A 16,854-nucleotide genomic window follows, 5' to 3' on the forward strand; every position below is an offset into this window, starting at 1 on the left:
GACTGGAACCTGAGGGACAGTTAAAGGCTTTGGGGGAGCCATCTGTTATTCCTCCCCACCGCCAACTTTACATGATGACCGCAAAGTGCTCCTGGCTCTTTGGCCAAATATCTAGTTATCTTAACAACGCTGGTAGGGGTCATCAGAAAAGCCTGTAACTCCATTTTTGGTGATGTTTGATGTTTTTTGACCTCGAAATTGAAAGTCGAAATAGCAGCTTGTGGGTTAAGAATACTTTAAAGCCCAATGGGTCGATTTCTATAATGGCTGCCCATTAGGATTCTTTTCTTTACAATTTTTGGGATTTTTTTTTTTTTTTTATTGTTTTGAATTGGACAGAGAGCATGGTTGCAGAAATGAAATGAGCAGAGAGAGATGGGTATGGCACGCAGCTGTCTGCGATTGAACTGTGTATGTTACAGTAAATTCTGTAACTTCTAAAAGAAGAATTGACACAATCCTTTCCTAACAAATCATAAGTAACTGAATGCACCTTTGCTCACTTTTGTACATTCGGGGGTTTGGCTGTTACAGCGTTACGTGGTCTGCTACCAGTAGCTTTTTGTGGCTAAACTGCTAACTTGCTATGTAATGGATTGTTTGACTAGTTTGTAGACTTTAGTTATTAAAAGGTTGCTCAAAAACATGCTTAATTCATTTATAATGGGTTATTAACATTGGGGAATTGTCAGGGCCTTCAGACAGCGGCCTAAATTAAATCTTATTTCATACATTTCACACACACACAAAAGAATATTATCTTACTGCCCACCCTGTCAGGTTCTAACCTTGGCTAATTACTCGGCAAAAAACATGTCAGGGGGTTCTGTGACTCTCTAGCAGAATTCAGACTGAAACTAACCATCACAACCCTCATCTTCACAGTCGGTGTTCAAGAACTTTGACTCAGATGGGGACGGCCACATCTCCAGGGATGAATTTGAAGCAATCAGGAACAACTTCCCATACCTGAGCAAGTTCGGAGAACTGGACAAGAACCAGTGAGCATTGTGCAGATGTGTACACCGTTGCTAAAATCCACGCGGTGTGCACACTTGACCCGACCTCTCGTCTCATTGCTTTCTCTCACAGAGACGGGAAGATCAGCAGAGAGGAGATGGTAGACTACTTCATGAAAGCCAGCTCTCTGCTCAACTGCAAGATGGGTTTCATCCACACTTTTACTGAGAGCACCTACGTCAAGCCCACGTTCTGCGAACACTGCGCCGGCTTTGTGAGTATCAGCTTCTTCGCAATTGTAAATAAATATCAGTCACAGGCCCCTCGATTTGAATCCAAATCGTGTCTTGGCAGAGTAAATATTGTATCGTCCAAAGAATTGATATATCGTATCGTGATAAAATTTGTGATTTACACCCCTACTCCTAATCTCAATGTTTTTGAGCTTGTGTATTACAGAATCCGCTGTATGATTTATAAACCGATCGGTTATCAAACGCATCGACTCGTTCACTGAGCTAATCAATGGCATGTGGTATAGTTTGTTAAAAAAGGTCGAAGGTCAGAGGCGCTCATCCCCCCCCCCCCTGCCCTTCCACAGCCGCGTAGCCGCATCTGTCTGCACTTCATCATTTGTCTGGGCAGTCACCGGCAGCGCATGATAGCCCCATCTCTCAGAGGTCTCTCCTGTCAGGTCAGGGCAATGCCAATTACTTTGAGCTACAGCCACACGCTGCAGAAGTTGCATTCTGGGAAATATGGGAGGAAGGTAATTGGGCGAGATAATAACCCTCCTCTGTGGCAATGTTACATCTATGTGTATGTGTGTGTGTGTGTGTGTGTGTGTGTGTGTGTGTGTGTGTGTGTGTGTGTCTCTGGCCCTTAACATTTCCCAAAGTCCCCCAAGGAGCTCTCTGTTATTTAGACATAGACAGTAAGTCAGCACTCAGCTGTAATGAGAACAGCGATAGGGCCCAAATATTGAACAGCAGACACGCAGATGTCATCCAGTTCATTTGTGTGTACTGCAGAGAGAATGCTCAAAAGAGAAGTAAGTCATAAATGATATGTATAGAATATCATTTACACTCAAAGGAGCACACATTCTCCAGGGGAAGCATTTTCAGACCATCATGAGGGGAAACTCCAAACAGAGAGCAGGGAAAGATAAGGGCTTCTTCCTTTGAATATATATGTGTGTGTGTGTGTGTGTGTGCGCGCGGCAGTGGTACATACACTGAGCTCTTCCTCTTCTGCCTGCTTTGTGCTTCCCTCTTGGCTCCTGTGCAATAACAATATTTTCCCGCAGCCCCATTTTTCAGCACTTGTCTCAGAGACGCTGTACAAGCCAAGCCGGTCCTCCTGTAAACACTGCAGAGTTCACTCACCTCCAGTGTCTCACATGGAGCTTCATCATCTTCAGCTGTTCTGCCCGCAGCCCCATCCTAATTAATTGCATACAGACGCGTTTTACTCAATGCATCACGCAGTGTGAGTATTTTTATTTAGTTTTTTTTTTTATCTCAGGAGACTACAGCAAGTTTTTAGCTGCAGGCTCACGAGTACTTTAAAATGAAAGATTGCAGAGAGCGGCGCACACATGCCTTTGGGCTTTTGACCGTTTAGCTTCGTGTAATCACTAGAAGAAGAACAAGAATCAGGTGTCAATACCTCTCACTCTGTCTTCTCATCCTGACTGAGAAATAAAGAGTATGTGATAATGATCTCCCTGGGGAAATTGGCTATCTATCAATCTATGACAAAGCAACAATATCGTGCACATTTCATTTCATAGGATCGCTTCCTTTTATGTATGAGGTGCACTTGGGTTCATACTGCGAACCGGCACTTGTGAAGCATTTCCATGAACATGGTTTGGTGACCTTATGCTGCTGGCTTCCACATCTGGAGAGGGGTGTGCCAACAATAAATCTGTTTTCAGTCCCTGGAACTATAACTAAACACACTTGTGTGATGTAAAAACCAGTTGAAGACAAACTGTACGAGACTTAATTAACGGCTGTAAAATCTCATGCACCACTCACACAGCTCATCAGCTTGTTTTATTCCTAAAGATGTCAGCAACGTGCGCACTAAGTCCTCAGTTCCCACACAGGATTAGTTCAGGCATGTTTGTGCCATGCATGCAGTGTGGAAGAAAGATTTGTGGAGAGAGGAGTCTTCAAATTTCACAAGCTGCCATGACTTGTTTCACTGTGTTTGCATGTTGCAGTAGTTGAAAAGGGATAGTTTTGGGGAAATAAACTCAGGGCCTTTTCACACCGGTAGTTTGTCTGCTTTGGTCGGAATCAGCTGATGAGTTTGTTAATGTGGAGCGTTTTTCCCAGGGTTCGGTTTCGTTTCACACCTGGAAAAATCCAAGCGTACCATAATGTGTCACTATAAATAAGAACCGCTCCAGAGTTCGTTTGAAAGCGTACCGAGACCACCTCTTCAAGCAGGTCTCCGGGTACACTTGTTTGGTCCGCTTTTGGTGGGCACCCGAGTGCGAATGCCGTATTCTCACCTGTCCTGACAAACGAACTCTAGTTCGATTCAACCGAACTAAACGAGGCCGGTGCGAAAGCGCCCTAAGATGAGAAGATCCTACCATCTGTCCATTAGACATGAAGCTACAGCTACAGGCGACAGTTAGCTTAGCATAATGACTGAGAGCACCCACAGGCCTGAAATAAAGCATTTTCTGAAGAGGAGTACGCAAAAACGTGGTTCATTATCTTAAAAGTACAAGATGAACAGACTTCTGATGGGGTGGGAAAAAAAACTAGTAATTATTGTCAACCGAAAATGCCCGAAAGAAACCTACCTAGATAATGTTATTCCAAAGAAGTTCAACTTTGCGTATTTTGTGCTTCCCCCAACCCTGTTGGTGGTTGTGCACTTCGTGATAGATCACAATCAGTGGAGAAACTACATTCAAATGTTTTTGAAATGTGTCGCAGTGTCCTGAGAAATCAAACCCTACCTGTTCACACATTCTAAATCACTTTGCAAACGGGTGGTATGTCAAGTGGAAACTCTCCCAGCCTGGATGGGAAAGATACAAGGGCCTTTTTGTAGCTACAACAGCGACACGTACGCCATTTGCATTCCCCTTCAGTGGAATGCTGATTGACTGCTTGTACGGAGACATCGAGAAGCGGAAGTGGCACATTGTTATCACAATAAAATGCAGTATTTGCAGTTTAAGTGCCAAATCCTTTCCAGATTAATAGTACAGCTTGCTAAAAGCTAACAGAGAATCCTAAGTCGGTGTGTTTCCAGCTCTTGTTTGTAGCGCATTGTGTTTTTCAGTCCACAGAGACAGTAAAGGTCAGGCAGTGTAGGCAGAGCCGTGTTGATAGTTGTGTTTAGATGTTCCGCTCCTAACTGACTTCTCTTTGTTGTAGAGCCTCTGGCTGTGCTGTGCACCGTTTCTCACTGTGTGTGTGTGTGTGTGCGTCTTTGTGTGTATAATGCGCATTGACGAATGTGTTTGCATGCATGCATGTAGGTTAGCGTGTTGTGTGTGTGTGTGTGTGTGTGTGTGTGTGTGTGTGTGTGTGTGTGAGTGAAGAGGTCAGGGTATTTTGTGCCTCCTCAGATGTGCCAGTGCAGTGTGTGATCTCCACCTCGCCTCTTTCATGTCATTGTTCCCCCCACTGTCTGTGCGCTCCCTGTGCCCCGCTTGATCTTGTTCCCCCTCCACCCCCTCTGTCCCGGCAATCTCCTCTCTCTCCTCCTTTCTTTCCCTTTGTCTCTCTCTGTCTCTCTGTCTCTCTCTCTCGGTTCCATTGTGCCCCTTTTTCTTCCTTCCCTTTTATTCTCTCCAGCCTGTGCCGGTGTCTCAGCATCAATGGGGTGTATCTAGATGTGAACTATACGGGTGTTTTAACATGTTTTAGCCCATTAACTGCTAATCGTGTATACCTTGTCTTTACTGCCAACCACTTACCAAGGCATATTTCTTTTTACATATATTTCCTTCCCTTTGGGCAGTTATTGGTTTCCATTATAATTCATTTCCCTGTTCCCCACACCTTAGAGCAGGGGTCTTCAACGCTTTTTTAGGCCAAGGACCCCTAACCTGAAAGAGAGACGAGCAGGGACCTTCTACTACATAAAGTATATCAGTGATCTTCAACAGGAGGTCCGCGACCCCTACGGGGTCCTCAGAGACATTGTAGGGGGAGTGCCAAATTATTGTTTAATACCTTTTTGAAAATTCTATCCCCCCAAAAAATTACATGAATCCAACATAATCCAACAACTCAATACAATATACTGTATGTAGTAGGGGGCCCCTGCTCGTCTCTCTTTCAGGTTAGGGGTCCTTGGCTTAAAAAAACGTTGAAGACCCCTGCAGTATATTGCCCAGAATGCACCTGAACACACCTCCCTGTCAGACCAGCACGCCCAGAATGCACCTGAACACACCTCCCTGTAAAAGCAACACGCCCAGAATGCACCTGAACACACCTCCCTGTAAGACCAGCACGCCCAGAATGCACCTGAACACACCTCCCTGTAAGACCAGCACGCCCAGAATGCACCTGAACACACCTCACTAAGACCAGCATGCCCATGGCCACACAGATGGGCGCAGGTCGCATTTAAATGACGCGGTGGTGCTGGACGGTCTTATTGTTCAATTACTCGTTAGAATTTATAACAATTGGTTGTATTTTATTAGAATACTAAAAGCAGCAGAAATGCAGAACTGAGTACATTGTAATATGTTTATCTATCGCAAGTAATATCGTTATTGTGATATTCGACTAGGGTGTCGCATATCGCCTATTTTCCTCATATCGTGCAGCCCTAGATACAACTACAAAATATTTGTATATTTGAAGGTGCAGTTGCTAAAAATGTATTCTGACTAACAGGATGTTGCGTGTTATCTGCGTGTTACCGTTTTCAAAATCCTCCGAGCTAGCTAGCTAGCAAGCTAGATGGAAGTCCAGCGAGCTCATCCAAAGCTAAAGCATAGGCAGGCTTTACTTCTCGGGCACCGGCGCTCAAATTATGTTTGTCTTTTTTTATCAGTAAAAGTCATATCACACAGTCAACATACATCTTTTAATGTTTAATGTTCCGTTGTCTTTTGCAGGGATTTAGCTCGCCTAATCACGTGCAAATGTTCTACCAAAACAAGTTCTCTAAGTGTCCTCCCGACATTATTTTGCAAGGTCACAGTCGTTGCATCCTGGGCTTAGCCCCGCCCAAGACGATAGTGATTAGTTCAAAGACATACAAACAAACCAGAGCGTTTTTTATTCCCCTGGTGCAGATTTATGATGGGTTAGCCGGAGCTCTCTCCAGCGCTAGCACCGCGCTAAAACAAAAGTGTGAAGAGCAGGGCTGTAGTCAGACCCACCTTTGTAGAGTCTAAGACAAGTCCAAGACCGAGTCCAAAGAGGTTGGAGTCTAAATCAAGGCTGAGTCCAATTAAGACCGTCAAGACCGAGACAGAAAAAAAGGAGAATCCTCTTCAAAACCACATACCTACCTGTTCATGATTTATGTGATATGAAAGACAATATGTCTTCTATTTTAAGATGATCATTTGGCTTCATTTTTTGTAATTTAAAAAAGCAAAAAAAACAATAACTGTCTTCCGAATCAATGGTTAGGTTTTGAAGGAGGACGTTACTTTAGAAAAAAAAATTGTCAAAACGAGTCCGAGATAATAGAAAAAGGTCTACAGCATTGGTAGAGAGTGTACGAAAAATTTATTTACTGTTGAAAAAAACGTTTGTAGAAAGGAAAGAAAGGAGCTTTTGAAATCCTACAACAACGATGGACCTTCAACGCCTACCCTACTCAGATCTCGCTGTAATTGCTGCATGATTATAACATTCCTCTCTTGCCTTCATGGAAATGAAAACACGTCCTAATTAACACCCAACCCCCCCACTGTCACTTTATTCCTTCCTTATTCTGTCTTTTTGCAGATATGGGGCTTCTACAAGCAAGGCTACAAGTGTAAAGGTAAGAGAGCAATACATTTAGCTCCGACTCGTTGTCCGCTGCACAGATGTGCGCGTTCCACTCAGAAAGGGTGAAAGCCTTTAAAGAATTAGCCATTCTTTTTGACGCCATCGATTCCCAGCCATCAAACACTCACACACACCCTCTGTAGACCAAGATCTACTGAGGTAAAGTGCTGGGTAAATGTCATCAACACCGAAACCATTGGAAATAAGTCACACTCTTTTAATATATGTCCACACACAAAAAGCTCCGTTCAATTACAGCAGGATTAGCTCCATCAGCTGCGACCACACTACACACAATGTGCTATTATTTGCCCTTTCAAACACTCCCCGTAGGCCAGTGTTTAAAGAAGCTGGTTCATTTCACAAATTTACATACACACAGGCAACCTCCAAAGCCTCCCGTCTTTTTCTCGTCCTCATTAGCCTCAAAACAAACACTCCCAACAGCTTCTGTGACTGTGCCGCTGGTGGTCTTTGCAGACGCTCAAACTTAAGTAGTGATAATCTGCAGACACTAAACAACGTTAACGCTGCATGCGTTTCCCACCCAGATGTCGAGCAGGAACTTTCTTTGGAATCGAGGCCAAAATCTAAAATGCAAATAATGCAAGTTTCCATCTGCTGGAGTCTTAGGAGAAGTGACTGATTGCAGCTCAGCTTTATGAATGGGAGAAGGTAGCGTGGGCAGCCATTTTACAGGCAGGGTTTCATTATTGTGTCAATTGTTCAACAAATTAGTTTCAATTGCTGTTTGAAGCACAAGGCTGTTCGGCTATTTGTCTGCACAAGCATTGGTTTTTGAAGTTAGCTATTACTGTAGCAATGCAATTTTCAATTCAATTACATTTCATTTATAGTGTAAAATCACAACAGGACACTTTTCAGATAGAGTAGTTCTGGACCACACTCTATAATTTACAGGGACCCGACAATAAAAGCAAGCATTTGGTGCGACAGCAGCGATGGAAAAACGTCCTTTTAAACAGGCAGAAACCTCGCTCTTGGTGGGTGGCTATCTGCCTCAACCCGTTGGGGGGGGGGGGGAGGGAGAGAGAGAGAGAGAGAGAGAGAGAGAGAGAGAGAGAGAGAGAGAGATCACAACTGAATGGCCAATAATAACGGGACCGGCGTGTATACAGAGCCATGGCGTGTCGGAGGATGTAACGTATTCACGTTTCTTCTTGAGAAAAAATAAACGAGCATTTCAATTGCCAACTGTCTCCTGTCCCATCTCAACATGAACTGCTTCCCCATTCATTCAGGTTCATCGCAGGTTGACTGGCGCTTATTAAAAAGCTTGCAAGTTGCCGTCGAACAATTGGGTTGCGTAGCGACGGGAGTAATTCATGCTCCTTGGGGCCTTTGAGGTATTGTGGTCTGTCACTAGCAGTGTACACCCCGCGTCTTGTGTTTAGGAGGAGAAAAGAAAAGATCCTTAGTCTGCCACCGCCTAATTTTCTAATTACCGAGACTTGTTCTACCAAAATCAAGTGTCTTGTTTTCAGTCTTTTCTGATGCAAGCATACTTTTACGTGATTGCTGCTGTTGAGACAAAAGGATTAAAAAAAAAAAAAAAAAATGTCAGGGAGGTGAAAAGGTGAGAGCAAACACAGAAGCACTTTGCACATAAACAAACCGATACAACATCGCCGTATGTCTCGGTGTCTGACTGGGAGTGTTCTGGCTTGTTCCAGCGCATTAATGAGTCCACAGGAAGTCAATGAGATAGCCCCCGAGCCATTCATCCCCATTTCCATTGTTAGCCCGTACTCAGGGAGGTAGAGAGCGCGGCGGGGACATAATTGAAATGAATCACCATTCCCAGTGCAGGAGCGGTATGTTGGGACCTCTGAATGTGTGTGGATGTGTGTTTTGCGATGGCAGACGTTTAGATATTTATATTTATTTTTGGATACGAGAGGCATCTCATTGTCTTTGAATGGGTGCGTTGTCACAATGCCAGTATCCTATGATATCACAGCATCATGTTTTTTACCCTCCTCTCTGTTTAAAGGAATAACTCAATATTTTAGGGTTATTCACTCGTATTAAGAGATAGATGCTATGGTCAATACCAATTTTATAGTTGTCTGTTAAATATGAAACTGCTGTCCAGAGCCAAGAGAACAAGTAAGTACTGTATATTTCCCAAAATGTCAAAAATCCCTGTACAGCCCTGTCTAAAAAAATTATGTTCCCATACAACAAAAAATGCATTATGTTATCCTGGATTACGTTTGTCTTTGACGTATCACAGATACGTGTCTCCGTAAATCCGTGTAGGGTGGAGGTTGGGGTGGATGGATGGATGGGTCAAATGAACATAGGACAGAATAAAAAAAAAAACCTTCCTTGGACATTTCAAAAATGTAAATCTTGTTGTAGAGTTTTTTTGTGATTGTTGCGGGCAAAAATCCGTGATTATGCGGCACGTTTTCTTAAAAAATGCGATGGAATATGCGGGATATTTATGCAATTTTATGCAATGAAATTGTGGGAACTTGCGAAAACTGCGGTTTGATGAAAAAAAGAAAAAAGGTGATTTCCCCGCCCCCCCCCAACATCCTGCTTTTCGATGATGTTCACGTCGCATAATTACGTCACTTCATAACGTTACCATGGCAACAGGGGAAAATGGCTGCTCTTGTGTAAAGTAAATGCAACATTTTTCAAATTTCTGTTAAGATATATTATGGGACTTTTTTTGCAACGATTATGAAATCATGCAAGCCCTGCATATTTTGCGCAGTAATCGGCAATTTATGCGGCGAAAGTGCGGCGTATTTGAAAAAAATGCGGCGCCCGCATAAATATGCGGACTTTGGCTGATTATGCGTTGAATTATGCGATCGCATAATCACGTTTTTCTGGAGGGAGTGTCTTGTTGGTCACTGTGGCAAAACTACACTACTGTGTGTGTGTGTGTGTGTGTGTGTGTGTGTGTGTGTGTGTGTGTGTGTGTGTGTGTGTGTGTGTTTGTTCAGGTTCTTTGACTCACATGTTTTGGTGATGCCTTGCTCAATGACCCATGGCTCCCCTCCTCTCAGACTCCCCATGGTTGGCAGAGTTGTTGTCAGGCACCGTTGACCTCAGCGTGTGTGTGTGCCAGTGCTCGTGTGTCTGCATGCCGCGTAGAAGCTCGTTCCCGTCACCGCTGGCTCTCCCGTTCGCCCCGATGTTTCTGTTTGCGCCGGTCCCTCTGTCTGACCCTGTCCCTCTCTCTCCGCCCCGCTCCCCATCTTCCCCTTCCTCTTCCTTCTCCCCGTCTCGCCTCCTCTCTCGGGGACTCTCCCTCCCTCTCCTCCGACCCGCCCGTCCTCTCCCCCTCTCCCGTCACCTCTCTTTGCCGCTGTCCTTCTCCCGCCTCATGGATGCTCCGGCGGCAGCCTGCGGGGTGAACTGCCACAAGGCCTGCCGAAGCCGCCTCGCCGTCGAGTGCCGGAAGAGGACCAAGAGCATAAGCCACGAGGCGCCGCCGGCCCTCCAGGCCAGATCCTACAGCTTCCCTCCACCTGCCAACACCCCTCCCAGCCTGCAGAACACAGGTCAGTTGGTTGGTATGTCAACAACAACAACAAATGTACACCATTTATATATAATTCTTTATATAATATTAGCTGTTTTTGTTTGATGGCAAGTTTAAAATTCAAATTTAGCATCTTACAGCTGAACTTAAAAGTTCATTTTCAGGTTCATACTTGTATTTTGGGTTTCTACTAGAACACACATTAATATTTACATACTTTAACATTAAAAAAACACATTATTTTTCTCATACTGTCTGTCTGATTATACCTGTATTCCCCTTCTGTCTGAAATGCTTCGTTTTAGCGCCCTATGTCTTTAAGCCCACCTGCGGAAAAAGCCCAGTCTGCTCTGATTGGTCAGCGTTTCCTGGTCTTCCATATCTGCGCTCTCAGTGTCATTGCAGCCGGGGAATGATTCTAATGCCACTGTAGCGCCACATTGTACCTATATATAGTGTATAGAAGAAGAAGAAGAAGAAGAAACTTTATTAGTATTTGTCACATACAATCGTACAGTACAAAGTAGTGAAGTTCAATCTCTGCATTTAACCCCTCCTAAGCATTAGGAACAGTGGACAGCTATACATACAGTGTTCGGGGAGCAACTTGGGGTTCAGTGTCTTGCTCAAGGACACTTTGTGGCTGGAGGAGCCGGGGATCAAACCGCCAATCTTTTGGTTGAGAGCTAACCTACTCTATCTCTGATCCACAGTCATATACAGTTTATAGTTTTGCCATCAAAACCGTACGGGAGTCCTGACGACTCGTTTAAAGACACCGTTTCTGAATACGGGCTGTGTGAATTTCTCTGTGGATTGAGCGTTTTGATATTTTAACAGTATTTATATAGCATCTTGACCTGCTTGATGTTAAAAAAAAGGAAATCTCACTTTTTACAATATGGGACCTTTAAAGGCATATTTTTAGACATACAAGCAGCATGAAATAGGTTCATTAGCTTTCACGATTTAAGGAAAGACACAATATAGTATAGTGCTCATGAAAAACACCTTCACAATTCTAAAAAAAACACTAGCAGACAAATCTAATTTTCTTCTCCAAAATGCAGCAATGTCTATTGCAGTCACCGTCTCAGAAAAGTATAGCTCAGAGGGATTTTTATAGCACTCTTTCAGCGCTGAATGTCACCACTGGAACAAGTCCACTTTTTGAAGGGTGCTTTTGTCTCTCCCTGAGCATATGGAGCACTGGCGTTTGGGAGATATTCTCAAACAATACAGTGTAATTTGCAATGGAAATGTGATTGGCACCCCCCCTGTGAGGCCAGTGACTCATACATGCAGTGTTTTTACCAGACATTAGCAAAAGTGTTGCCGTGCCTGGCTTTGTTTTATCACCGTGAGCCTGCTTGATCAATGACGCTGCTAGACGAATGAATTGGCATAGCAAACAGACGAAAGGCCACACATTTTCATTAGCGTTAAGGCAGTGTTTTGCATTTTCATTTGATTGACCAATCTATTCCTCACTTCTTTTCCCCTCGCCTTCTCTGCTTCCATCAGTAATTGCTGAAGAGGATATAGAGACAGTGGAGGAAGGAGTGTTTGATGTCCACCTATAACCAGGTGAGAGAGATGTTCACTTTGGCTCAGGCTACATTTAGATTGCTGCTTTGGTTTAACAACTAATATCTTTTGCTACGTTTACACCTCGCATTCCCCCTGCTCTGGCCTTTCAGAGCCCCGAAACCGGAGACATTTGAAAACACTTCTGACCCCGTTTTGGTTTGGAATCTGCGGGGTTGTGTTGCAGTCTCAACGGTTGCAAACAGAGACCTTTGGCAACACCGACCTTTGGCAACAACGCCAATGTTTCGCCACCTGATTGGGTCTTATCTGTCTTATCGTTCTCTAATACTAAAGTACTAATCTCATCATGGCAACTGCAAGCAATGGGCGTATATATATATTGTATGTATGTATGTGTATATATATATATATATATATATGCTGCCTCCCGTTTACTCCGGCACGTGCATGCCCAGTATACAAAAATGTTGATGAGATATTTTGGTTTGGCCGTGTTAGTTTAAAGGTCCCATGGCAAGAAAATTTCTCTTTATGAGGTTTTTTAACATTAATATGAGTCCCCCCAGCCTGCCTATGGTCCCCCAGTGGCTAGAAATGGTGATAGGTGTAAACCGAGCCCTGGGTATCCTCCTCTGCCTTTGAGAAAATGAAAGCTCAGATGCGCCGATCTGGAATCTTCTCCTTATGAGGTCATAAGGAGCAAGGTTACCTCCCCTTTCTCTGCTTTGCTGAATTTCGGGAAAGAGACTTCAGATACAGTATTAGGGGACCACTAAGGTCTATACAAAAGCATCCAAAGAGCACCATGTCATGGGACCTTTAAACAAAGATTTGTTCTTCTACTGGAGCTAAAAACACTTGTGTGCATGCTGACTCAAAACTCCGCTTAAAAACCAAAACGCAGCGATGTAAATGTAGCCTCACACTATTGGATGCATTCTATAGGATTGCTATTGACATTGTTGCTGTGCTTAGTTTGAAAAGTAATTGTGCATTGTAGTTCAGATTCATCATGGAGTCAGAGTTTAGATTAGTAGTGCATAGCTCGTAGAGAATCAGCACATTTGATCTGCTTTTTGATTGATTTGAAATGCCGCTTTCTTGTTGCGAGTTAAGTGAGAAGATTAATACCACTCTCACATCTGTTCTGTAAAATATGTAGCTGGAGCCAGCAGCTGGTTAGCGTGGCTTTGCATGAAAGGGAAAGCGAGGGGGGAAAGCCTGGCTCTGTCTGAAGGTAACAAAATCTGCCTACCAGCACCTCTACAGCTCACTAATTAACATGATGTACAATGTGGAAAAATGACACATTTGGGATTTAAAACACTGGCTGGACAAAATAACTTCCTGGAGTCTTGTCATCACTGTGACGTTGCTATGCAACCGGCGGAGACTCCGAGATAATTAGTGGGCTTTAGCAGTGCTGGTAAGCAGATTGGATTACCTTTGGACAGAGCCAGGCCAGCTGTTTCCCCCTGTTTTCAGTCTTAATGCTAAGCTAACCGTCCACTGGTCGTAGCTTCATATGTAACGACAGACATGTTGTGGTAGCTCCTGGCAAACATTTCCCAAAATGTTGAACTATTGCTTTAAAATTGGACTCTCCAAATTAAAAAGATAAATAGATCAATAAAGTGTATCTGCACAGGAAATACAGTACCTTGATGTTCGTAGTATCTGCCAACCTTTTTGGCTTGTGACCCTTTAAAGCCTACCTCTCATGTATTATTTCCTCTCATCACAGGTTCTTCTTAGATTGGTTGATTTGAATCATTTTTACAGGCCTGCAGATGTAAAACTAATCAGTATCTTACAAGGTACAGGACAAATTTAACATGGAAAAACTTTTCTTCTTTATGGTCATCGTTTGCCATTGGCTTTAATGATAAAGTTGGATTATCTTTACAATTAAGGCAAATGCATAACTTGGCAAAATGACCAGCTGAACAAAACAGGCCTAAGATCCAAATCAGCCATCATGAGACCCTGGGGCAAAATAGAGCAATTAGTTTGTGACAATTTGATAAAACACAAATGTTCTTTTAAAGAATATGAATCAACTAATATGGTCTTAAAACTATGTTTGGCCACAGGCACAAAAGATAACAACCGCCGCCTTAAGGTCCTTTATCAATTCAGTTATTAATTGGTGCATATTCCCAAACCAATTTATTGTTACTGTTAAGGGGAGACACTACAGGCATAAGCATTTTTCAATTTTGAGTTTTTGGGCTATTTTACTTCCATAACATGTCTTCTTTCATGCTATTGGGGAAAAAAACATCCACAATACACATTTAGATGTTCATTTAACTACACTTTGCTATTTACTTGTGAATTTCTCCTACATTACATCAAAAGTTAGCATTGAAAAATGCCTAATTTGCATATTTAAACATAGAAATTTCAGAAAACTCGTAGTGTCTCCCCTTAAGAACTGCTCTTACTGTGCTTATATACTTTCTGCATTTACACATGTACTACTGGACGCATCAGCCATTGCATTGCAATCCTCGCAGGAGCCTTAAGAAGTTAAGTGTGGTTTTCATGAACAGGCCAGTGACAGTCTCCAGCTCTCTATTTTAGAATCCCTCCTACGTTTGGTGTGCAAGAAGCCAAATCAGCGTCAGAGTGTCGGGAGCCAGACACAGAATGTGCTACAGTAGGTCAGCTTTACAACCCTCAACACTGCTGAGAAACTGCACTGAACACAAGCCAGGACACCATCATGCTGCCACACAGTGGACGCATACTGCAACAGCAACTCCACCTAACTCACATGAAATTGACCACCGATGTGAATCCAATGTCTTTGTAGGATTATGATGTACAATTTCTGCATTTTGATTCAGTGTTGACCAAGAGTGTTACTGTAAAACCGACTATATATTACAAAAAAAAATATCCACAAAATTGTATTTTATTGGTGGAATGTCATAATTTGAGCGCACTTTGCTGCAAATTGGAATGGCTGTCTGCTTTTTTTCTTCTTCTTTAAAACATAAAAGAGGTGCTGTTATTGCCAAGAATGTAAACCTGCCATCCAGACAAAGCTACCGTCTTTCTTCGTCTGAGAGGCTCTGCTTTATATTGTTAATCGTCTTGTTTTGAATTCCATTTCAGTGGACCACTAATAGGACCAATTTTGATGTCAGATAAAATATTGTTGATTCTTGGTGGCCATCTGAAGCATGATGACTAAAGCAACCATTTTGCCAACAAAACAAAGAGCTGAAATGACGTGTGGACAGTAATAACAACTGGACTTTGAACAATGTTCTATTTTGTCATGTTTACCTGAATATCAGTAACCGTCCTATAGTAATTGCTGTGGTGTTGTTTTCGGTATCCAGTACGGTATTGTACCAGTGCGTTGATAGACGATCTCTCTTCCGTCAGTACTGTGAATGTAGCACAAACCGTGACGTGCTGCTGTCAGATGAAGAATTGGATTTTCCCCTGATAAAAGTTCTGTGTGTTGACAGCAGAGAGCTGGAGACGGGCTTCCCACTGATTCCTCTATCCGTTTCTGAAGAAGCCTCAGAGCTCTGAGAACTGTCAGTAAAAATGAAATAATCAAAAGAATAAGTAAAGTATAATGAAGCTCTTCATTTGACAGCAGCAGTGTATAAATATTATATTTTTTCCCTGAGAATCTGTTTTGATGCAAGTTGTATTTGGCGTTTTTTTTGTTTTTTTTATTATTATCCTGCATGCTTCTCCTCTCATGGCTCTATTGTCTAGCCAGGCGTCTTTTTTGTGTTTTTTTTTATTTTTTTTTAAATGTAGCACACCAAGTTATCATTTATTTAGGAAACATGAAGTGTTGAAATTCCAGAAAGAGGAACGCTTTCTGTTGCTTTATGCCTGTGGAGAGATGAATTCAGACTTCCAGTACCATATTGTTAAGTGCTGCTCTGTCATTGAATGAGACTCCTGGCGTTGCTGGTATTTATTTTTCTGTATAAATAGCTGAATAGCTGCCGGGTCCTTCTGTGTCACTGCCTGTCTGACGAAATATGTTTGTTGTCATTCTGTGAATGAACCCTTCAGACCGATGTCATGCTACTCCTTGTGGTTCCCAGACAATTTCCTAGTATTAAATGCAGCAAGCGTCACTTTAATATGTGTTCTGGTTAAGTAAAAAGGTTTTGTATTGTCTCTCTGAAATAGCACACTCAATGATTCTCCACTTTCTCTTGTGCGAGAGGATATTTTCCGCTTTTAGCAGCTGCTTTGATCTAAAAATAGTCCATTTACTTACATTTCTGTTAACATTGATAACCCCGTGTGAAAGCTGGCAATAGACCTTTTTCAAGGAAGACATGTTGACATGTCATAGTAGGAAAAGCACAGGTGTATTCCAAACCATTACTGATGGCTGCATTCCACTTAGAAGAGGCCCTGGTATTGTGCATGCTGACTCACTGAAATAGCTTACTGGGACACTTGATGGAATTGAGCCATCATTAAGGTTATCAATTTCAGCTGTGCCTTTCAAGTCAAGTCAAAAATGTCTGCTGTGAGAAAAGGTCCATTGTGTGTGATCTCCATGTTTAAACTTGAAGAATGAATGCGTAAGAATTATTCTCTGGGTTGGGAAAACTTTGCAAGTCTTAGGTTTTTTTTAAAACCTTTTCAAAACGTAGCCTGAAAACACCAGTCAAGTCAAAATCAAAGCTATTTTTCTCGGTTCCTGAAAAGCTGATATTTTGGAATCAAGGCTCGCTTAACAACAGTGACAATGCAATTGTTGTACAGCCAGAATCGGTCCCTGGAGTGAAAGCACAATTCAAAATAGTTCAGTTAAAAAGA

At 42.7% G+C, this 16,854-nt stretch overlaps 1 protein-coding gene across 2 annotated transcripts in view; it reads left to right on the forward strand.

Moving 5' to 3' along the window:
- The window catches only part of LOC114545322 (RAS guanyl-releasing protein 2), a 51,823-nt gene extending 35,623 nt beyond the window's left edge, over window positions 1-16,200 (forward strand). For both annotated transcript variants that reach the window (XM_028563593.1, XM_028563595.1), the window contains exons 12-17: window positions 886-1,001; window positions 1,093-1,234; window positions 6,918-6,954; window positions 10,349-10,507; window positions 12,013-12,075; window positions 14,626-16,200. In XM_028563593.1, the coding sequence (XP_028419394.1) occupies window positions 886-1,001; window positions 1,093-1,234; window positions 6,918-6,954; window positions 10,349-10,507; window positions 12,013-12,071 (513 nt within the window). In that variant the 3' untranslated portion in view covers window positions 12,072-12,075; window positions 14,626-16,200. The remainder of the gene's footprint in view (window positions 1-885; window positions 1,002-1,092; window positions 1,235-6,917; window positions 6,955-10,348; window positions 10,508-12,012; window positions 12,076-14,625) is intronic.
- Window positions 16,201-16,854: the final 654 nt, after the last annotated feature.

This window comes from Perca flavescens, chromosome 19 (assembly GCF_004354835.1).
Source record: "Perca flavescens isolate YP-PL-M2 chromosome 19, PFLA_1.0, whole genome shotgun sequence".
Lineage (NCBI taxonomy): Eukaryota > Metazoa > Chordata > Actinopteri > Perciformes > Percidae > Perca > Perca flavescens.